The sequence below is a fragment of the Bos indicus genome, chromosome 21 (genome assembly GCF_029378745.1).
Source record: "Bos indicus isolate NIAB-ARS_2022 breed Sahiwal x Tharparkar chromosome 21, NIAB-ARS_B.indTharparkar_mat_pri_1.0, whole genome shotgun sequence".
In the NCBI taxonomy this organism is placed as follows: domain Eukaryota; kingdom Metazoa; phylum Chordata; class Mammalia; order Artiodactyla; family Bovidae; genus Bos; species Bos indicus.
The window spans coordinates 56920176-56943532 of NC_091780.1; the positions used below are offsets into that span (position 1 = coordinate 56920176).

A 23357-nucleotide genomic window follows, 5' to 3' on the forward strand; every position below is an offset into this window, starting at 1 on the left:
AATGCAAACTACACTCAAGTGTTTTTAGTTTTCCAAGGAGTAAAATGAACTTATTTTCCACCTACTATTATTCATTATCTTTGAGAAACTTTTGGAAAATGTACCAATTACTGTGACATTGCAAGTACTATTTATAATTTTAAAGCAAAACATTCATTGACTGTTTTAAGGACACAAGTACACTAAGGAGTCAGCCAGCTCCTTAATCCAAGAAAGTTTAGTAGATCACAAATTCATTCAAGAATTTCAGTATAATGAAAGAGGAGAAAAAAGCCTACAAAGCCAAAAATCCCATGGAGCCTGTGTGTCAAAGAGAGCATGCAGGTGACAAACGTGACGTATGGTCATGAGGCCTACCGAGATCACGGTCAGGTGCTTCGCAGCTTGTGCTCGACTTTTCACACAGATGTGTAAGCTGTCCTGGCGGAGCTGGTTGTTGCTGCTGCTGCTGCTGCCTGAAACATTCAAGAGTGAATGTACATTTAAAAAACAAAACCTAAGAATAAATATGCCATGAGAAAAACCATTCCCATGGAAAATAAATGGTTCCACAGAACAAAAGTGTCACTGGCTTGAACACCCCCAAAGAAGGCAAGAGCAATCATTCTGATGAAAACAAACTTATGATTACCAAAGGGTAAAGGTGGGGGGATAAATGAGGAGTTTGGGATTAATAGATATATACTACTATATATAAAATATATAACAAGCTCCTACTGTATAGCATAGTGAACTATATTCAATACCTTATAATAATCTATAATGGAAAAGAATCTGAAAAAGAATATATACATACATATATCTCAACAATTTTGATGTACACCTGAAGTTAACACATTATAAATCAACTACACTTCAATTTAAAAAAAAAAAGAGCAATCAGTCTGACATAAATTACTGAAAAGCATCACAGTGCTGATCCTAGGAAACCTAGATAGAAAATTCACATTTATCAGACAAATTAACAGATAGGTATTTTCACCATAAAAATAACACATTGTACCAATGGAGTCACTATTTTTATGCAAATAAAATAGTGACTCTGTGTTGGTTTACAGGTCCTTAATATTGTTAGAAGTCACTGAAAATAAGCACCTTTGAAAAGATAAAGCATCTCAAATTATGGGCAGATTAAAATGATCCTTCCATGGCTGGCTCCTTCCTATCATTCATATCTAGGCTTCAGTGTCTCCTCAGAGGCTTCCCTGGTGGCTCTGATGCTGAAGAATCTGCCTGGTAATGCAGGAGACCCAGATTTCATCCCCAGGTCAGGAAGATCCCTTAAAGGAGGAAATGGCAACCCACTCCAGTATTCTTGCCTGGTGAAGCCCATGGACACAGGGTATTTCCTGACTGTTTGAGCTAAAGCAGCCACCTTCCATTCTCACACTCTCATCTAATTTTCAGTATAAACTATCATCATCTGATATTCTTTTGCCTCTCTCCCCCTGCAGAATCACAAACTAACGAGAGCACAAAGCTTATCCTGCTTGTTTCTCCAGTACCTCACCTGTGCCTGCCACCAAATACTTTATGAATGACAGAAATGAAAACAACCATTTAAACTGCATCATCAAGTTTCACTAATACCTGGTGCATTAAAGTCAATTCTCCCTGTATTTTTTTTTCAAAAGGAAAATCCATGTCATAACAATTCACACATTAAAACATTTAAACATGATGGTTATGATGTAAATAGGTAGGACGGTGTCTTCATACTCAGAAAATATACACTTAAGTTTTGAGAAATATAATGGGAAATTGTGTTTGTCAGTTATTCTAAAGTGGTTCAGGATGGAGGGTATAAGGAACTCTGAACTATTTCTGCTTTTACGTCAGTTTAAAATTACTTCATATACACACACATATATATATATGCTAAAAGTTTTTAAGAAACAAAACTTATAAACAGCCGACAATTTAAGTAAGAAGCTATAGTTTCAAAAAAATGCATAAAAGGATTTTTAAAGGAAGCCGAATTTTTTTATGAATACAAAATTCTTTAATGGGATAATGAATGATACTTTCTGGCTTTTTATCAACCTCACCCTCTGTATTTCTCTTTTTACTGTTTATTTTTTTATTGAAGGTTAATTGCTTTACAGAATTTTGTTTTCTGTCAAACCTCAACATGAATCAGCCATAGGTATACATATATCCCTTCCCTTTTTTATTTATATTATTATTATTTTTTTACTTTACAATATTGTAATGGTTTTGCCATACATCAACATGCATCCGCCATGGGTGTACACGTGTTCCCCATCCTGAACCCCCTTCTACCTCCCTCCCCATACCATCCCTCTGGGTCATCCCAGTGCACCATCCCCAAGCTTCCTGTATCCTGCATCGAACCTGGACTGGAGACTCATTTCTTACATGATATTATACATGTTTTAATGCCATTCTCCCAAATCATCCCCCCCTCACCAAATAGAGTCCAAAAGACTGTTCTATACATCAGTGTCTCTTTTGCTATCTTGCATACAGGGTTGTTGTTACCATCTTTCTAAATTCCATATATATACGTTAGTAGACTGTATTGGTGTTTTTCTTTCTGGCTTACTTCACTCTGTATAATAGGCTCCAGTTTCATCCACCTCATTAGAACTGATTCAAATGTATTCTTTTTAATGGCTGAGTAGTACTCCATTGTGTATATGTACCACAGCTTTCTTATCCATCCGCTGATGGACATCTAGGTTGCTTCCATGTCCTGGCTATTATAAACAGTGCTGCGATGAACACTGGGGTACACGTGTCTCTTTCCCTTCTGGTTTCCCCAGTGTGTATGCCCAGCAGTGGGATTGCTGGGTCGTATGGCAGTTCTATTTCCAGTTTTTTAAGGAATCTCCACACTGTTCTCCATAGTGGCTGTACTAGTTTGCATTCCCACCAACAGTGTAAGAGGGTTCCATATTTTCCACACCCTCTCCAGCATTTATTGCTTGTAGACTTTTGGATCGCAGCCATTCTGACTGGTGTGAAATGGTACCTCATTGTGGTTTTAATTTGCATATCTGATAATGAGTGATGTTGAGCATCTTTTCATGTGTTTGTTAGCCATCTGTATGTCTTCTTTGGAGAAATATCTGTTTAGGTCTCTTTCCCACTTTTTGATTGGGTTGTTTTTCTGGTATTGAGTTGTATGAGCTGCTTGTATATTTTGGAAATTAATCCTTTGTCAGTTGTTTGATTTGCTATTATTTTCTCTCATTCTGAAGGTTGTCTTTTCACCTTGCTTACAGTTTCCTTTGCTGTGCAAAAGCTTTTAAGTTTAATCAGGTCCCACTTCTTCACTTTTGTTTTTATTTCCATTATTCTAGGAGGTGGGTCATAGAGGATCTTGCTTTGATTTATGTCATCCAGTGTTCTGCCTATGTTTTACTGTAAGAGTTTTATAGTTTCTGGTCTTACATTTAGGTCTTTAATCCATTTTGACTTTATGTTTGTGTATGGTGTTAGGAAGTATAATAATTTCATTCTTTTACATGTAGCTGTCCAGTTTTCCCAGCACCATTTACTGAAGAGGCTGTCTTTGGCCCATTGTATATTCTTGCCTCCTTTGTCAAAAATAAGGTACCCATAGGTGCATGGGTTTATTTCTGGGCTTTCTATCTTGTCCCATTGGTCTATATTTCTATTTTTGTGCCAGTACCATACTGTCTTGATGACTGTAGCTTTGTAGTATAATCTGAAGTCAGGAAGAAGCAGAATTTTTAAATGCCCAGTAACACAATAAGGCTTCCCTTGTAGCTCAGACGGTAAAGCATTTGCCTGCAATGCAGGACACCTGGTTCAATCCCTGGGTCAGGAAGATCCCCTGGAGAAGGAAATGGCTACCCACTCCAGTATTCTTACTTGGAAAATCCCATGGACAGGGGAGCCTGGTGGGCTACAATCCGTGGGGTCACAAAGAGTCAGACATGACTGAGCAACTAACACATGCAACACTATAAAACAGAATAGAATAGCATGCTTTTTGCTAGGGCCCCTCTTAATCTTGTGTTTTAAATATGAGCAACGAGGCAAATTCAGCCAGCGGGACTTGCAGTTTTTCCCTGCTGGCCTCTGAGCCAGACACTGATGTATGCACAAGTTCTGGTGAGCACGGCCAACAAGGGACACATAGGCAGTGGGCTCCCACAAGCATACTCTGATTCTGGAATGTGACACGAAAAAGGCTGTGAGGTGGGAGGAATTCCTGGCGCATCGTCTCCACGCCCTCCTCCCCCTCCATTCAAGAAAGTACTTCAGAATGCAAGGGAGTGATAGGTGAGACAGCGCCTTGGGAGAGATAACTTTCATTCTACTTCAAAGTGAGAAGTAAATCAACTGCCAGCCTTGAGAGTATTTTGACACCTTTCCTATGTGGGGACACTGTAAGATGGAACATGTTTAAACAGTAAATCAGCATCCTTTCCCCCTGTGCCTTCTAACGTATCTTCAGCACGAGAAAGGCGGGAAAACTGAAAACTACACGTCTTAAGACTGTTTTCAAGCTAGGAGTCTGGCTACCAGTTAAACACATGCCCGAGACTTACACGGCAGAGGAGGTATAGTCATCTTCCTGCAGCTTTGGTGGGTCTCTGCTGGCAAGTAAAGCCATGGAGACACCAGTTCCACAATCCTGCTTCCTGGCAGCTGCAGTGGGGGCCAGACTGCAGGTTCCCATGTCTAGGCAACTGTGGTGGCAGCTCCCTGGTGCTAGGGTCACAGCTAAAGCAGTGTGTTTTTAAACTCGATATCCTGATTCCACTTTGTCCAAAGGAGGCTTGAGAGGGAGGGGATATATGTATATTTATGGCTGATTCACACTGTTGTACAGCAGAAACCAACACAACACTGTAAAGCAATTATCCTCCAGTTAAACATTTTAAAAAATCTCTAAGTAGTTTCTGTTTTTTAAGGTAGACTCTGATAAACTACATCACGCCACTAAAGTGGTAGTTCAAGTATTAGGTAATCAAAAAATCACAGTAACCCATGACTATGGAAACATTGGGTTTTCCTGGTGGCTCAGATGGTAAAGAATCTGCCTGTAATGCAGAGATCCAGGTTCAACCCCTGGGTCAGGAAGATTCCCCTGGAGAAGGGAATGGGTCCCTTGTTTCTCTCCTGGTTAAGAATCACTTTTTTAGTGACAGAAAGAACGAACCAGCATCATTTCAGAGTTACATCTGGAGAAGGCATTAATAATGCCAAGTGTATCCGTAGGCTACTTCACAGTTTACAAAACAGTTTTATACACATTGCCTCATTTGATGTTCATAATATGGGAGTTACAAAGGTTTTACAATGATATACCTGATAAAGTAGAATTTTGTTCAGGGTTCTATATGTACCATGGATTTGGAGATTACCACTGGGAAAAAATATCACAGCTATGAAAGTATCAGCTAAGAACACCTACTCATAAACTATAAATTTGTAACAGGTAGACATTCAACAGTATTTTCACGCTTAATCCATGAACACCATGGCTAAACTGTGGCTACTACATTAAGTATGAAGCTTCAAATACTCTACAGGAAAAAAAAAAAAAAACCTATAAATTTCAATGAATAACAAATTAGCACCAGGGTAAGTATGGAAAAGATTAGAAGGAAGAAATGGCTCCACAGCCTTACAGCCAAGTTCTCCACAATACAAGCTATTGTGACAAGGACCCATCTAGGTTTAGTAATCAGGAATTCTAGTGAAAGGCAAAAATTAGTTTCTCAGCTCCTTCAATCATGAGTCCTACAAGATTCTGAACGCTAACCAAAGTTAAAAAGCAACCCCAAGAAGTTAGGTCTTAACTCTTCTCAGCAACAACTAACCGTGTAAAACATTCTCTAGGTCTACCCAAGTTACCACCAGTATTTTCAAAGTCAAACTCGGAGGTAGGGGATAGGAGGCTGAAGCTGGAACCATCGCTGTACTTTCTTACCCAATCAACTAACCCCGATCAGAAAGGAGACTCAGACATTTTTAAAAGGGTACAACATTGAATAAAACATCTGCAACAGTTATAGCTAGCATTCTGCTTATTATAACTTAGTCATTATGAAATGTTAGTTACTGCATTATCCTTTGTAAATTTTAATTTACTGGAAGTTCTACATTTTTAATCCAAAAATCTTAAAGACTTTCTTTAATAAAAGAGGGATTTGTTTGTATACTTTAAAGATGGTTTCCTTTTCTTGGATGTACTTGTGAATTTAACAGTCTCTCTATAAAGTATGTCTATGTTTATTCTGGAAAAAACTAAAGTCTCAAAGAAGCATGGTAGAGGTATCACTTGGAATCTGTTTTGGAGAGCAGTTTAGAAATCTTTACCAAGGCTTTAAAAATGTTCCTGCATTTTAACTTAGTAATCTGAAATTTTCAGGATAAATAAAAGAAATGATGAGAGATGTGAGGCATAAAGTTAATACAAGGATTGCTCATTGCATTATTAATTATAATAGCAAAAATCAATAGGTTCATAAATTGTGATACAGACATTTTATGAACTACAACATAGCCTCTTGCAAAAAATATTTGCAATCATGGGAACATGTGATATACAATATACATGCATTTGTGTGAGTAGAAGTGTGATTGTCAAAACAATATCATTAGTTATTAATGGTAGGATTGTGTTTTTTTAGATTTAGATATCTTATGATAAATTTATCATAAGATAAATTTTCCAAAATATTATTTTTTATCTAGTTAAACACTGAAAGCTGTTTTTAGCACTGACTAGTTAGTTGATGATATTACAGAACTACAATTAATAATTATCATCTGATCTTTATTCTATTATTGTGTGACAAAAGCATTTGGTGATATTAAGAAAAAACCATGTATTTTAGAGACAGACATGAAAATCAATACAGATGAAATATTATGATTTAGATTTATTACAAAATATCCCCACCCTGCAGGGGGGTGGGGGTGGGGGTGGGAACAAGAGTAAATAGCACGGGAGACAGGGGCATAAAAACCAAAATAGCCAATGTGCTGATATTTGTTATATGTGGGCAACAGATATATCAGGGTTCTTTATGCTAGTTTCTCTACTTGAACATAAATTTGAAGTTTATCATATTTAAAAAATAAAAAAGTTAATTTTAAAATTGTAAAGGGAGTGACAAGCACTAATAAGCACTATTTTGAGATTTTTATACAGAATTAAATCCATTAATCTATCACTGAATAAAGACTAGAAATATCTCACATTAAGAGGATGTCAGTTGATCAGAACTTTCCTTCATATACTTCTGAGTTGTGACTTAAAAAAAACAGAAAACAAGGTAAATATTATCTTCATTACACCATCCAATGTAAAATGCGCCAACATTTTAGATACAGCTAAAGTACTACCAATTATGATGTGTAAGAGTCTTCCGAATTGCAGAGATGTTGAAATGTGAAAATATGTGCATCTTAGAATTGATAAAATATAGTAAATAACAGGCCAGACTCAGCCACTGCCTTAGTTCTCTGAGCTGGGATCAGAGGATCTGAATATCTATTAGAGATCTTGTGATGGTAAGATGGAGTTTTATCTTTAAAAAAGAGAAAAGGGGATGAAGACCTGTGAATGATGGTTACTGGCAAGGATAACGATATGGGTGAAATTTCTATTTTGAGAGCACTTACACAGCTGGGCACAAAGTTAGGTCCTAGGAGCTGATGGTTGAGATTTACGGTTACTCTTCTGCCCCCGATGCTGACAGGCCTGTGGTAGCCTCCCCCCTCCCCGGGTGTGGTAACAAGCAGAGCAGTTAAGCACCAGCTCTATTTGAGAGTGCGTTCTCCTATGATAAATGGTGTTTTTCCTATTAATTGACCGAACTTTGTAGGGTTAGTCAGATAACCAAGAAGTATATTCAAAGGACCACAGGGTTTTGTTCTTGCCTTGATCCAATTCCATTCTTCTTTTGATGACTGAAATTTTACACAGCTTCCTTCACCCTATTTCATGAAAATTTAATTAGTACTGAGGCAAAGTTTTCTCCTAAAACTATATTTGATTTCAGTTTATTAGCTACAAATTTTTTAAAACTACATTCAAATGTTCATAGGGGCAGGCTAGTGCCTGCCAGTCTTTTAAAAAAGGAGAAAATTCTAAATAAATGGTTAAATCAAAGCTGCTGCTGCTGCTAAGTCGCTTCAGTCGTGTCCAATTCTGTGCGACCCCATAGACGGCAGCCCACCAGGCTTCCCCATCCCTGGGATTCTCCAGGCAAGAACACTGGAGTGGGTTGCCATTTCCTTCTCCAATGCATCAAAGTGAAAAGTGAAAGTGAAGTCGCTCAGTCATGTCCAACTCTTAGCGACACCATGGACTGCAGCCGATCAGGCTCCTCCGTCCATGGATTTTCCAGGCAAGAGTACTGGAGTGGGGTGCCATTGCCTTCTCCGAGGTCAAAGCTATATGTATACAAATAGACAAAATAGCCAAAGTAAATATAAAATATGCAGTTTTAATATGGTACCAACTACTTTACTTTTCAAAGTAGGCTTCTCTTCTCTTCCGTAGCTCTTCTGAAGTAGGATGTGAACCCGATGTCTGTGGGATATCTTGACATCTATTTCTGGAAGTACCTGAAAACCAAATAAAACACAACAAAAAGCAGTTTTATTTACCAAGTCATGACGTGTTTATACTTAGGAGCTTTCAAAGCTTTTTTGAAGGAGCTTTCAAAAAGTTTTCTTCTCAAAACTACTCTGCACCATTCTGTAAATGTAAGAAAGGCTCTGAAAGGTTCGGGGAAAATCAGAATAAGGTAGTTCAACCGAACCTGTGTCCACTGCGACCAAACCCACTACCATTTGTGACACAGTGGCCATGAGGCAAGTTCAGTGACCATCTGGTAGGAGAAATAGCTAGCACCACACTCGCTTGCTCTTTACTTATTAGAAATGAATCTATACTTTTTAATAATAAATTAATTTATTTATTTGGCTGCATTGAGTCAGCTACGGCACGTGGGATCTTCCTTGCACCCTGGGGGATCTTTGCTTGAGGCACACAGGCCCTCTTAGTTGTAGTGCTTGCGGGCTTAGTTGCTCTGAGACATGTGGGATTTCAGCTCCTTGACCAAGGATCGAACCCACGTCCCCTGCTTTGCAAGGAGGATTCTTAACCAATGTACCACCAGGGAAGTCCCAGAAATCAATCTACATTTTCAAAGGCACAGAATTCCTAGAAGTAACTTAAAGTGGATGATTGTAAAATAAACCCACTCTGTATATTCCTCTATCTTCAAACATCTGGATACTGACATAACTTAGGTATGTTTCCGTGTTCTTACTAAATTATTGCTCCAATCAGATTCTGCACAAATTGTGAAATAACATGGGAAGAAGAGTAAAGTACACAAAAATATCTAGAACTAATAAGGCTGTGTCTGTCCACCACTGGGCTAACCTAGCACGACTCTGCTAATCCAAAATGGGCCTGGGCACCATACAGAGTACTCAGACGTGGCCAGGAGGCATGAGCAGTTCAGGATAAAATATAGCATAAAAAGGATAAACTTCATATTAACAGAAACTCAATTTTATTTAGATACTTAAAGAATTCAACTGATGAGTCATTTCATTAGAAAGTAGAAGGCAAATTCACATTAGACAAAAACAAAACAATCCCCCCAAAAAAGAAAACCCGTCACACTTTTTAAGTAAGCCCCTTTGAGCAACGTCCCAGACTTTTCCCTCCACTTGGATTCCCTGGGGTGGGAGGAGGGTGGGAGTGGGTGGGGGAAGAAGTGTGGTGGGCTAAAAGAGTAAGCCCACCAAAGTAAGCTTAAGCTAAAAGTTCTACAGCCATTAAGTTTTAGAGTTTTGTAAAATCAATTTATAGTCTCTGTCCAGACCTTTCTTCATAGCCACTAGAATGCATTTAAATAGCTGGTCTGAGCAAGGGTCCACTGACCTCGCAATGATTAGCTCCGTTTAGTACTGTGTTTGCACAGTATTATAACCAAACTGAAAGACCAGAAATAAAAATATAACTAGTCCTAATATAACACAAGTCATAAAAAGTTATATGTATTAAATAATATCCAAAAGTTATTTGTATTAAATAATATCTAAAAAATAACTGATTATACATAGCTACTGCTTCTGCAGTGACTGTCAAAGAACTTCTACCAGTAGTTTATTAATTTCCAGAAGAACTAAAAATGATCTAAATCAATTGCTACAACAACAAATAAAATAAGTGTTAGAATGTCCATACCTTGCATACTGAGCTGAATGGCCCTGCGGAGATCAGCTTCTTCATCTTCCATGTCAATTTCTTGGCGACTTAGTGCCAGAGCCCTCTGCAATTCCTCCTCATCCTCATCTAACATTCCTGTCCCATCATTTACTTCTAAGACGTGTTCTAGATCTGTTTTCTGGACTCTAAAGAATAAAAGCACAAATAATAACTGCAGACCATTCTTCTATTTTAGCTATAACATAGAGACATTTATAAACCAAAGATGTTTATGTAAGTTGAAAACTTACACATTTTTTTTACAGATAACGTCTAATAATACAAAGGTCCTATTGTGATATGAATTTGTGTTGGGAAGTATACTTAAATAATTCAGAGTTGATCCAAGGTTAAACCAATAAGCTACACTTAAACAGAAAGGTCTAAAAAAACCCCACCAACAATAAAAGGACCACATCTTCAATGTAAGCATGTAAATTTAATTCTTGTAATGAAATACTATCATATACCCCACACTGCAGGCTCAGCTTTACCTCTGTTCTTTAAGTTGTGCTAATTCTTCTCCAATAAGTTTTGGTCGATGCATCTGTTGGACCCTGATCATCTGTAGAAGTTGGTCAGCTTCACAATCTGGCAGATCACCCTTAACAACAAATATAGAGTAACCTAAAAAAAAAGGCAAAAATTATCTACAGCAGCTAGCAAGTGATTCAAAATTGATTGAAAATGATAGCAGAGAGGCAGCACAACAGCGGGAAGACCACAAACCAAGGAGTGAGGAAGACCTGGGTTCAAATCATGGTTCTTACACTTACCAGTGGGGTGGTCCAGGACAAATTACGTAAGGTCTTTACGCCTCACTTTCATATATATAAATTTCTTCAATTGGTCTTAGTTGGATCTTTCATTGTGGCATGTGGGCTTAGCTGCTCGGTGGCATGTGGGATCTTATTAATAGTTTCCCAACCAGGAATCAAACCCATGTCCCCTTCATTGCAAGGCAAATTCTTAACCACTGGACAACTAGGAAGTCCCTCTAAGCCTCTTCACCTGTAAAATGGGAATATCCATCTCACAGAGTGACTATGAGAAGTATTTGAATCTGAAAAGGGCTCTAATTAAGTAAGAACATGGAAACATACCAAATTTATGCTTAATAATTTGTGCAGAATCTGACTGGGGCAATAATTAAGTACGAGGCTTCCCTGGTGGCTCAGCTGGTAAAGAATCTGCCTGCAATGTGGGAAACCTGGGTTCAATCCCTGGGTTAGGAAGATCCCCTGGAGAAGGGAACGACTACCCACTCCAGTATTCTGGCCTGGAGCATTCCATGGACTGTATAGTCCACGGGGTTGCAAAGAGTTGGACACGACTGAGCAACTTTACTTTCACTTTTCATGGAAATATACTTAAAACATACTAAAACAGTGCCTGACCAAGTAGTTTACTCCCTAAGTGACAACAGAGAGGCAAGGAAAGGACTGAGAAAGAGCAAGGAGTGTGCACTCAGACAGCCGGGTTTTAGTGTCCTGGCTCTTCTGTTTCCTAACTGCCTCTGTTGATCACTGTACCCCTCTGTGTCTTGATTTCTTCAACTGTTAAACAGATTTTGCTGTACCTTCTGCTGTTTGAGGACACAATCGGAGGATGTGTGTAAAAATCTGCAATACGGGTAAAATGAGTCATCTGTGGAAATAGCTGACCCTGACACACACCCTTCCTAACTGAAAACAGGACCTGGAAAGCCAATACCTTAAATTCTAGTCAAGGTGCTGAAGATGTGGTTCATGTAATTTTTGAATTAATACAATTCTGGAAAGCCAAGGTTTTCCCAGCTGGATACTCCATACAACACCTGAATAAGGGTGGGCTATACCTGAGTCATTTTGGTCAATTTTTGTTTTTCTACCATAAATTTTCTTCAACTTTGGTGCTTATTATAGATATTCTTCATGAGCATTAATAGAAAATGAAATAAAAAAAGATTAAAAGGCCTATTAACGGAAAAAACTCAAGAGTAAATCATAATACACATAACACTCTTTTTCACAAGGACAACTATACTCAGAATTCAGATGGTTGAACAGGCTTTATGCCAGTAAAACTGTTTCCTAAGTTGTGGATACACTATGCTAGCTCCCCATGCTGTGCCATGAAGAGCATCATGAAGGGCAGAAACTGCTTTACAGAGGTGACATTGCGAGGATCTTGGGTTTTATGCAAGATCAGATTTCATTCTAAGTGTGCTAGGAAGCCACTGAAGGGGAAGAGTGAAAGTATGCCACAGTGTGCATTATATTTAAAAAGAGCACTCTAGGCTGCCTTCTCAATGTAACATATAGGAACCATGTGCAAGAAGAGTGGGGCTTATGAAAATGGAAAGTCTGAGGGACAGCAAGTATGGGGAGAAAAAAAAGAGTCTTTTGTAAACATATTGAGATTGAAATGCTTTCTGGACTTCTGAGTGGAGATGAGAAAGTTAGGGGTTTGGTGTTCGGGGTAGATGTCTCGGCAAAAGATAAAAGTCTAAGGAATTACTGGCGGATGGACTTTACTTAGAGATGATATTTAAAATAATGGGATAGCACACAGTCAAGAAGTTGTCCAAGACTGACTCTGGGTCACTTCATTAGTTAGAGATTAAAGAGTAGGATCCACAAAAGGCATCTGAAAGCAGCAGCCAATATGATATGAAGCAAACTAGAGCACAGTGGCTTGGAAGAATAGTACAGACAGTATTTCAAAAAGGGAAGATATAGTTAGGAATAAAGGTTTTAGGCATAAAAGAAAAGAGATAGAAGTATATAAAATCAAAGACGTTATAACATAATGATTCTACATGTAAACTGGAGAGACTTACATGACAGCCAACCTACTAGCAATAAGCATACCAGTGCACAGACTGTGCTCTCAAATCACCATTACTAAAGGGAAGGAAACACACAAGACTGAAAATTCTTATTATATGACCTAAAAAGGGCTTCAAAAGGCTAGAGTGGTCATTTCAAAAGCTTGAGAGTCAAGTTCAAAAGGTTCCCACTCATCCAAGATGTGACAATATTGAGTATCAATAGTAATTACAAGAGACTAAAACATATGAACTATGGTTTATTTCGGCTGTGCTGGGTCTTCGTCGCTGCTTGGCCTTTTCTCTAGTTTGGGCGGGGAGGCTACTCTCTAGTTGTGGTGTGCACACTTCTCATTGCAGTGGCTTCTTTTGTTCTGGAGAACCAGCTCTAGAGCATGGGCTATAGAGTAGTTGCAGCTCATGGGCTCAGTGTGTTGTGGTTCCAAGTCCAGTCCATAGACTCAATAGTTGTGGCACACAGGCTTAGCTATTCCATGGCATGTGGGACTTTCCTGGACCAGGGATGGAACCCGTGTCTCCTGCACTGGCAGGTAGATTCTTTATGACTGAGCCACCAGGGAAGCCCTGAACTATGATTTTAACAGATTAGTTTACAATGACACTACAGAAACAAACCAACTGGTTACCTTTGGAGACAAGATACTATGACCAAATATTTAAAACTGATAAAAGGCAAGAAATATTTATCCTGCTTTTTCTATATGAACTATATACTTCAAGATAACCAAACAGTTGATGAAGGAAAGTCTATTTGTATAGAAGTCCTCCAGCTAATAAATGAAGAAATGATGGAAATCTAATTAATGGAATAACAGACTAGGCATTTATTATTAACAGCTACTCAAATCACAAAAAGAGAGACAACTGGACCTTAAGTGCCACACCATCCATGAAGTCTTCTATCCTCCCAAAATCAACTTACATCTGATCAAGTCTCTAGATCTAAGGACCAGTCTATTGCTCATCAAGGGCTCAGAGGAAAAAAAAAGATGCAACAAGCAAAATCCAGAATGTGAGAAACAGAACAAATGACCCATTTTCTTCAAAAGAATAAGGAAAAAAATAAAGAGAAGAAACCAATAGATAGGTTTTAGAGACACAGCAATCCAATGCAATCAAAGACCCTTATTTCAACCTGGTTTAACTATATTAAAAAAAAGAAGAATCAAAAAGGAGATTAGAGGACTTCCCTGGTGGCCCAGGGCTAAAGAATTCACCTGCCAATGCAGGGGACATAGGTTCACTCTCTGGTCCAGGAAGTTTCCACATGCCATGGGGCAACTGAGCCCATGTGCCACAACGCCTGTGCCCACATGCCCTAGGGCCTGTGCTCTGCAACAAGGGAAGCCACTGCAGTGAGAACGGCCCGCAATGTAACTAGAGAGCAGCACCCGCTCACCACAAAGCGAAAGCCTGTAAGTAGCAGTGAGCCCAGCACATCCAAAAGCAAATGAATGAATACATTTTAAAAGACTACTGAGAAATTTAATTCTTAGGTAGGATGACAAGGAGTCTCCTCCCCAGGAGGAGAAAGGGGTCCGGGGTGCTTGAGGAGGTGAAAGGGACAAACATTTTTTCCTATATTCCTTTGTCTTAGTCACATAAGACTTATTTTTCCCCCTTAAACTCTGAGTTGTTATGACAACAATCTATTTTGCCTAAGACTAACTTTCTTTAGTCTCATTTGCACTCATCTCACACGCTAGCAAAGTAATGTTCAAAATTCTCCAAGCCAGGTTTCAACAGTATGTGAACTGTTAACTTCCAGATGCTCAAGCTGGATTTAGAAAAGGCAGAGGAACCAGAGATCAAATTGCCAACATCCATTGGATCATCGAAAAAGCAAAAGAGCTCCAGAAAAACATCTATTTCTGTTTTATTGACTATGCCAAAGCCTTTGACTGTGTGGATCACAACAAACTGTGGAACATTCTTAAAGAGATGGGAATACCAGACCACCTGACCTGTATGCAAGGTTTCTCAGATTCCTGAGAAATATGTATGCAAGAAAGAAGCAAAGGTTAGAACTGGACATGGAACAACAGACTGGTTCCAAATTGGGAAAGGAGTACATCAAGACTGTATATTGTCACCCTGCTTATTTAACTTATATGCAGAGTACATCATGTGAAAAGCCGGGCTGGATGAAGCACAAGCTGGAATCAAGATTCCTGGGAGAAATATCAATAACCTCAGATATGCAGATGACACCACTCTTATGGCAGAAAGTGAAGAGGAACTACAGAGCCTCTTGATGAAAGTGAAAGAGAAGAATGAAAAAGCTGACTTAAAACAGCATCCAAAAAACCAAGATCATGGCATCCAGTCCCATTACTTCATGGCAATTGGAGAAATAGTGGAAACAGTGACGGTCTTTATTTTTTTTGGCTCCAAAATCACTGCAGATGGTGACTGTAGCCATGAAATTAAAAGATGCTTGCTCCTTAGAAGAAAAGCTATGACCAACCTAGATAGCATATTTAAAGGCAGAGACATTACTTTGCCAACAAAGGTCCATCTAGTCAAAGCTATGGTGTTTCCAGTAGTCATGAATGGATGTGAGAGTTGGACTATAAAGAAAGCTGAGTGCCAAAGAATTGATGCTTTTGAACTGTGGTAGTGTTGGAAAAGACTCTTGTGAGTCCCTTGGACTGCAAAGAGATCCAACCAGTCAGTCCTAAAGGAAATCAGTCCTGATTATTCACTGAAAGGACTGATGCTGAAGCTGAAACTCCAATAGTTTGGCCACCTGATGTGAATAACTGACTCACTGGAAAAGACCCTTGATGCTGGGAAAGATTGAAGGCAGGAGGAGAAGGGGACAACAGAGCATGAGATGGTTGGATGGCATCACTGACTCGATGGACATGAGTTTGAGCAAACTCCGACAGGGAAGCCTGGTGTGCCGCAGGCCATGGGGTCGCAAAGAGTCAGACACCACTGAGCAACTGAACTGACTAAAGACTAACGATGGGGCACTCTCTGCCCTCTTCTGCTGTCTGTGTCAGAAGCTTTCCCTATCCCTTTTCCACGGTCATAAAACTTTTACCACAGGAAGCTCTGAGTGCCTAAAGCCTCATCTGTGGTCCTGATGCTAAATTATCTTCTTTGGAGATAACGAACAGGAAATACTGTTCACCTAAGCGATCACTGCTCTTAAAAAAAAAAAAAACAAACAACAGGCAATGAGAGATTTGAGTTGGCTAGTTGGTGCTATTAAAGAATTGTAATTAAATGTTTATATGTCATTAGGGTATTGTGGTTATATGTATATTTTTAAAGAGTCTTTGCTTTTAAATATTTTAATTTAAAAAATCTACAAAGATGATGATAAGATGATGAGTATTTTCTTAGAATAAACTGGAAAGAGAAGTGGGTAGGGTATAGGTAAAACAAGACTGGCCATGAGATATTTGTTGAGGTTGGGCGAAGGGTACATGTGGGTCCATCACATTTGTTTTCTATACTTTTATACCTGTTTGAAACTTTTGATAAGAAAATTTTGTTTCATTCTCTTTAAAGGAGGGTATATAATAAACTATACTCTCAAAAAAGATGATGTCAAGGAAGACTGAGAACTGAATACTGGCATTGGCAAAGTGGAGGTCACCGGAGACACTGAGAAGAGGCTTTTCAGTGACATGTTGGTTATCACAGTGTTGCTGCAACGAGTTCACGCACAGGAGACAATACACTAGAGATGACTCTAAGGAGAAAGTAAAAATGGGAGACGGCTGGAGTTTCCTGGCATTAAAAGAAGTTTTTTCTTTTTAATCAATGGAGAGAAAGAGCTTATTTCTCTACAGTAGGAATAATAAAAGAGGGAACCCACATAGGAGAGTAGAGCAACAAAAGCAGAAGCAGATCCTGAGTACGTGGGCGGAGCTGAGATCTAGCCCCAGAGTGGAGACACTGGACTTGGTTAAGAGCAGGAAACAGCTCATCTACTCTCATAGGCTGAAAGCACAGGAAGAGAGCATCAGGGTGATGATCTGCTGATAGAAGAACAAGGAGGTTCTCTTTTAATTGCTCCTGTTTTCATAGTAGAATATAAAGGACAGCCATAAGCTAGAAGTCAGGAAAGAGGAGGGGATGGTGAGAGGTCTGAAGGGAGAAGCTGTGCAATCATCATCCTGGGAAGTGGTAGGTGAGCTTACTGCAAGAATATGGTAGGGATATCAACTATCACTGAAGGCTCATTTGAAATTCGTGATCCTAAATTTAAAGCAAAATTGATCATATTTTATACTGCATCTTTAACTATGCTCAACTGCTCTGATGGAGGAGGACTGGACAAGTCCAAGATTGGATTTTAACCAGGGTTTGGATTTTTGTCATAAAAGTATGATGGAGGGAGAAAGAGAAAGGAGCTGAGAAGCACAACACTGTGTTATAATGATAATCACTGAATGATAATGAATTATAATGATGATTACAGAAAACAGGTGTAAGGAAATAAGGACCTAAGGGGAATGTTTAGGCTTGATAATAGGGTTTAAAGAATTGTTACAAAGGAAAAAAACAGAGAATACGGTATAAAGACAGGAGACAAAAGTCTAAGAATAGGACGCTTATAATTAGAATTTGAAGGTACAGTTATTAGTAATGGCAAGCAAGAGTGAAAAAAAAAGATCTTTGAAAGTAAGAAGCAAGAGATTGGATTGGACTGATTTTTTACGTAGAAATTACCAAGAATGATGAAAAGAGTTGAAGCAGAGCCATGATAGTGAGTCAGATCCTAAATCTTCAATGGAAAAGGAGGAAGATCAGACTTCAAAAGACTGCAAAAGAGTGAGAGGTAGACTCTAGTGATATATATTTCAAAGGAGCTGCAGTTTTTAGGAAAGAAGAGTGACCTAGAAGGTGTAAGGATGAACAAGAAGAATACCTAAGCCTCCCCTTGGCTCTATGGTATGTGGCGTCTGGAAGACAAAAAAGCTAGAACATAGGTCTGCAAAGGAATCAGCCTCATTAGGGGAGGGCCAGGTGTCAGCAAGAATGCCAAAAGAGCAGGATGATTCAAATCACAGCCTAAAGCTCACCATGTAAAACAAAGATTATTTCCCTGCCTCTGCCACAAAAGCATTATTGTTACACTTACTTCTACAAAGATGGTTTTATTTAGCTACACTTACTTCTAAATAGAAGGTTTTATTTAGCCACACTCACTTCTATTGAGACAGTTGCTACACATTTGCTATACTCACTTCTAGTGAGACAGTGTCATTTAGCTACTTCAAAAGATAACATAAAATGTTCAGTCTTTACTTACCTTCCTGTTGTAACTGAGCCAAGAAAAGTGCAAGGTATGTGTCTGATATTAATTCTGGACCCGTCAAAAGAGAATTCAAGTTGAACCACTGGAAAACAAATTGTCAATATTTAAGTTAGTGCACATTGTAAGTAATAAGTTTAGCATGCTATGAATTGATATACCCCATCTAAACTTAGTAAGAGTGTTTAAACACTGAAAACATGTCAAATTAAGATTTTTAAAAAGTAATTAAATCATACAATTTTTAAAAACTGAAATAAAATGTTGCAATTTTATCACTATTAAATGTTTTAAAAGTTTGCTTTAAGCCATAAACTTTAAATCCCCCCTTCAAAAAAGAAAAGAAATTGATAGTATTTTGAAGTATCCTTATTGTAGCCATAATTAAATCTTTTCCAAAGGAACAGTACAACAAAACCCTGTACAAAACCCTATACAAAAAACAATGTAATGTGATTACATTATATTGATGTGGAAGAAAAATGACAACTACCAAGTATTCCCACTGCCGCTAATTTTGGTCAAAATATTTTAATTGTGAGAAAGCTAGACATTCCAGGATGGAGAAGGCATTGGAGAAGGAAATGGCAACCCACTCCAGTGTTCTTGCCTGGAGAATCCCAGGGATGGGGGAGCCTGGTGGGCTGCCATCTATGGGGTCGCACAGAGTTGGACACGACTGCGGCGACTTAGCAGCAGCAGCAGCAGACCACTACTGCGTGGAACTGACATCGTTTATTCACTGTTTCGCGCGGATCCTAATTAAACCCACAAGACACAGCAGTTTCAGAAGTTATTGTCAGCATCATCACCAGATGCTTTTTGTGAATTTTACCAGAGATGATAATATTTTTCTCATTTTTTTCTTTATACAGGGGCCTCAAGACAAGAGTCTATAGTGAAAAATACAATTTTAATCAAAAATATAAATTAGAACCAAAGATGATAAGCCATAATTTGACATTTCCAGCACACCATTCCCTTCTCCAGGGGATCTTCCCAACCCAGGGATAGAACCCAGGTCTCCTGTACGGCAGGTAGATTCTTTACCATCTGAGTTACCAGGGAAGCTGAGTTTGTCTAAGATAATGTGAAATGCATAAGTTCAATTCTGAAGAAATAAAATTTACAAAATTTCTCAAAATAATAATGTAAGTTTACATGCAAATTGATACAAAGGAATTCCAGAGTTTAAGACTTTAGATCTTGAAAGTGAAGAAGAGCTGATCACATTTTTTAATATTTAAATAAAACCCCTAGGTTAAACACACTTGGGAGAGTCCTGCCTTGGTTTTTCCCAGAGTTGATTCCCACCTGGGTGGGTCTCTCCTGCACCAAACCACACTTACTTACTAGCCCTTTGCCACCCAGGAAGGACCATTTAAGATGAAGCTGCTTCTAAGCAGCAAACTTAAAATAGTAGGGCTTTCGTTTTAGAATTATCTTGTATTGATTTAACTCAATGTACTCTTTCCTGATTTCCTTTTCTGTTTCATATTAGCTTGTTTAAAAAACAAAAAGCTGTATTTAAGTGTACTTGAAATGTAGTAAACCGCACATACATTAAATGTACAATTTGAAGTTTTAACGTATGTATACACCCATGAAACCATCACCACCACCAAGAGAGTGAACATTTCTGTCACTGCCAAGTCTCCTGTGCCCCTTGTAATCCTCATCCATTGCGCCTTGCCTCCCTCATCCAGGCAACCACTGTCATTATAGATTAATTTACATTTTCTATGCTTTTATATAAATGGAACACTATAGTGAGCCCCTGGTGGCTCAGACATTAAAGAGTCTGCCTGCAGTATGGGAGACTCGGGTTCGATCCCTGTGTTGGGAGATCCCCTGGAGAACGAAATGGCAACCCACTCCAGTATTCTTGCCTGGAGAATCTCATGGATGGAGGAGCCTGGCAGGCCACACAGCCCATGAGGTTGCAAAGAGTCAGATACAACTGAGCAACTTCACTTTCTTCTTTTCTTTTCTATGGAATATAGTATTTTGTGTCTAGTTTCTTTGACTCAGCATAATTAATTTGAGATTCATCCACATTGTTGCATGTATCAATAATTCATTCTTTTTCATTAATCTGTTTTCAGTAACCCTCTTTCAAAGAATCAAAATTCTGAGAAAAAGGACATTAAAAGTTGTCTCAAAAATGGTACTGGGTGATGGACAAGGAGGCCTGGTGTGCTGCGATTCATGGGGTCGCAAAGAGTCGGACACGACTGAGCAACTGATCTGATCTGATACCAAGATCACCAGTAATTATTTTTAAAAATAACACTTTTGGTACTTTTCTTGATCTTATAAAAGCCTTGCTCAATGCTCAAGACACATTCCATTTTTTTTAATAGAAATGATTTATGTAGACACATGTATTACATGGCATTTGGAATGTGAATAACCTTGTTAAGCTAAAGCAAACATGGCTGAAAATTTTTATTCATACCGGACACTATTTCAGGCTTTGTGACACTGCTATGCTTAATGCAAACCTATGAAAAATAGAATTTAGCTGACAGAACATCTTTCTCACATAAAAACTTATGTCTAAATATGGCTGTCTTGTCTTAAATAGAGAATTTTACTTATGTCCTATCTATCTAGATTGTAACCAGGCCACAAGTACACATTACTGGTGTGTTTCTTCATCTTTAAGGCACCAATCCCTTACACTTTAGTTGCAAATGAGGTACAGAATGAGAAAAAAGACAGATAAGGAGGAGAAGCGTTACCTGTTTTCCTAATTTTCTAACTGTAAACCAGTGTTCTTTATAGTTGCATATAAATGATCTTTCATTTCTAGAAACAGGAAAAAGCACATATGCAATATTAAGTTGAAATATTAGAATCATATTCATTTAGTTTGTCAATTAGAAAATACTATACAAAACCTATGATGACTTAGGATTATATTTACAGTTTTAAGAATCACTGATTTTAAAAAAATTACAAAACAGTATAAATCTCTGTAGAGATCGGTGATGCCATACAAAAACAACAGCACCACACCCCATTCAAGGATCAGCTCTGCACTGCCATACATGGAGGGATCAGGGAGGCTTGGGGGACACGTGTTCACAGACAGCCCCAAAAGGCAAACCAGGAAAACCTGAGGGGGTAAAATGGGAAATATCATAACCAAAGCAGGCCAGACTTATTTTTCCCCTTTAAGAAGGTATAAATTTAAAAATCAAATATAGGAAAAGCAAAATAATCTTACATGGGATCAATCCTGAGCCTCTGGTACTCTGGACTGTTAAACAGGATTAGTTCTAAACCCCAAACTTTCAAGGCATTGCTTATAACCTGTTAAAAAAAAATTTTTTTTTTTTTAATTCCAAATAAGTAGTGTTAAGCCACGTTAGTTATAGAAACAATTTTAGTTCATAGATAAATTTCCCCGGTAGGCTATGTGTTTTAAAGTGCATGTGCGTGTGTGTATGTGTGTGTGTGCATGTGGGTATATCACTATATGCATCAAATATCCATAAATAACAATACAGACATAACATTTAAAAGAGTACCTTTTACACTAATTTTCTGGAATTGTATGAGAACCATACAATTCCTAGATAGAACTGCCTCCAAAATCTAGATATATATTCTATCCAGTAAGTGCTACTCTTAAAACAAGTCCATTGCATTCATTTGGCTACTATGAGTCCTGCTTTAGAAAACTGACAGTCAACTTACTATACGGAATAATGATAAGTTTACATCTATTAAAATGAGTTATTTCTGAGGATTTAAACTGAAGTTTTCATCAGTTCTAAACTTCTTTTATTGTGGGTTTGTAGGAAACCAAAAGATAAACCTGATTATTTCAAAGTGAGAGAAAAAAAGGAAAAATTTTGAAAATTTACCACCTACCCTCCAAGGTACCCAACAAAGCAGCAAGTGAGCCAGGCATGAGTATAGACAAAAAGTGAACGATCTGTAGTGAGCAAGTGTGGACTGGTGCCCAGAGCAGCACTGCAGAAACAGGAAATGGCCAGCGCTGAGCCCACTCAGGCCCCTGCTCTGGGCCCGGCAGCAGCTGTTACCTGTAACCACCCACAGTGAAGCCCTGGCTGCAAATGCTGGTGACCGACGAGTCCAGGAGGACTGAACAGGGGAACACATACAGAGATATCTGCAGGTCCCCCAAGAGAGGTTCTAAAGAACTCTGGATCCACCTCACAGGTGTTAGGAATGGAATGAAAGAGCCACAGATGAAAGAATCAATCTCACGAGTGTCATATATATATTCACCCACAGAATTCAAGGGGAGCGATAAGTTCACAAAAAGGGAAAAGACGAAAGCCACAGACCATAATGAAGGAATTCAATCCTGGTAGGCTGATTTAAATGCAAGGTTAGCAAAGGGTTCCCCTCTGTCCATGGGATTTCCCAGGAAAGAATACTGGAGTGGGCTGTCATTTCCTTCTCCAGGAGATCTTCCTGACCCAGAGCAAACCTGCGTCTCCTTCATTGGCAGGAAGATTCTCTACTACTGATCCATGAGGGAAGCCTTTGAAATACTGTGAATTACTGGAATTACAGTTATTAGCATACAGATATTAACAACCTCCTTTGAAAAAGGCCTTCTCTAAAATGAAGAATCTACTGTCCTAATTTTCATGTTTATCTATATAGAAAACTAGTATTCTAAAGGATAATCTTATACTCTTATACTCAACCTACTGGAAGAACTTCTGAAGGTCACATCAATACAGTGACTATGAAAGGCTGTGAAAAGCATACGCTGAGTTTAGTGCCTGGGATATAAACAACACTTAGCACATGCTTGTGACTACTTACTTGAATAGAGAAAAAGCCACTGTCATCCATATTTCCAGAAGGCTGCTGTTGAATTTGGAGAGGTGGTTGGGGCGGAGATTGAGGGTGGGGAGAGAAGGGTAAAGTGTCATTAGTGTGTGTATTTAAAATAACATCTTGTGCATTCCCATCTACAAAGCCAAGAGCTGAGTTATAATTAACAAGTCAGATCCCCATTGGAA

The 23357-nt window shown here is 38.6% G+C and overlaps 1 protein-coding gene across 11 annotated transcripts in view; it reads right to left on the minus strand.

Annotated features, from left to right (window-relative positions):
- The window catches only part of ATXN3 (ataxin 3), a 37652-nt gene that overhangs the window by 9090 nt on the left and 5205 nt on the right, over positions 1-23357 (minus strand). For 4 of the 11 annotated variants that reach the window (XM_070775565.1, XM_019983798.2, XM_070775572.1 and 1 more), the window contains exons 3-10: positions 23158-23202; positions 21578-21663; positions 21090-21156; positions 18343-18430; positions 10735-10867; positions 10220-10386; positions 8484-8580; positions 358-455 (exon numbers count right to left, since the gene is read on the minus strand). In XM_070775565.1, the coding sequence (XP_070631666.1) occupies positions 358-455; positions 8484-8580; positions 10220-10386; positions 10735-10867; positions 18343-18430; positions 21090-21156; positions 21578-21663; positions 23158-23202 (781 nt within the window). The other 7 variants (XR_011562686.1, XR_011562687.1, XM_070775569.1 and 4 more) reach the window with 5 other exon arrangements.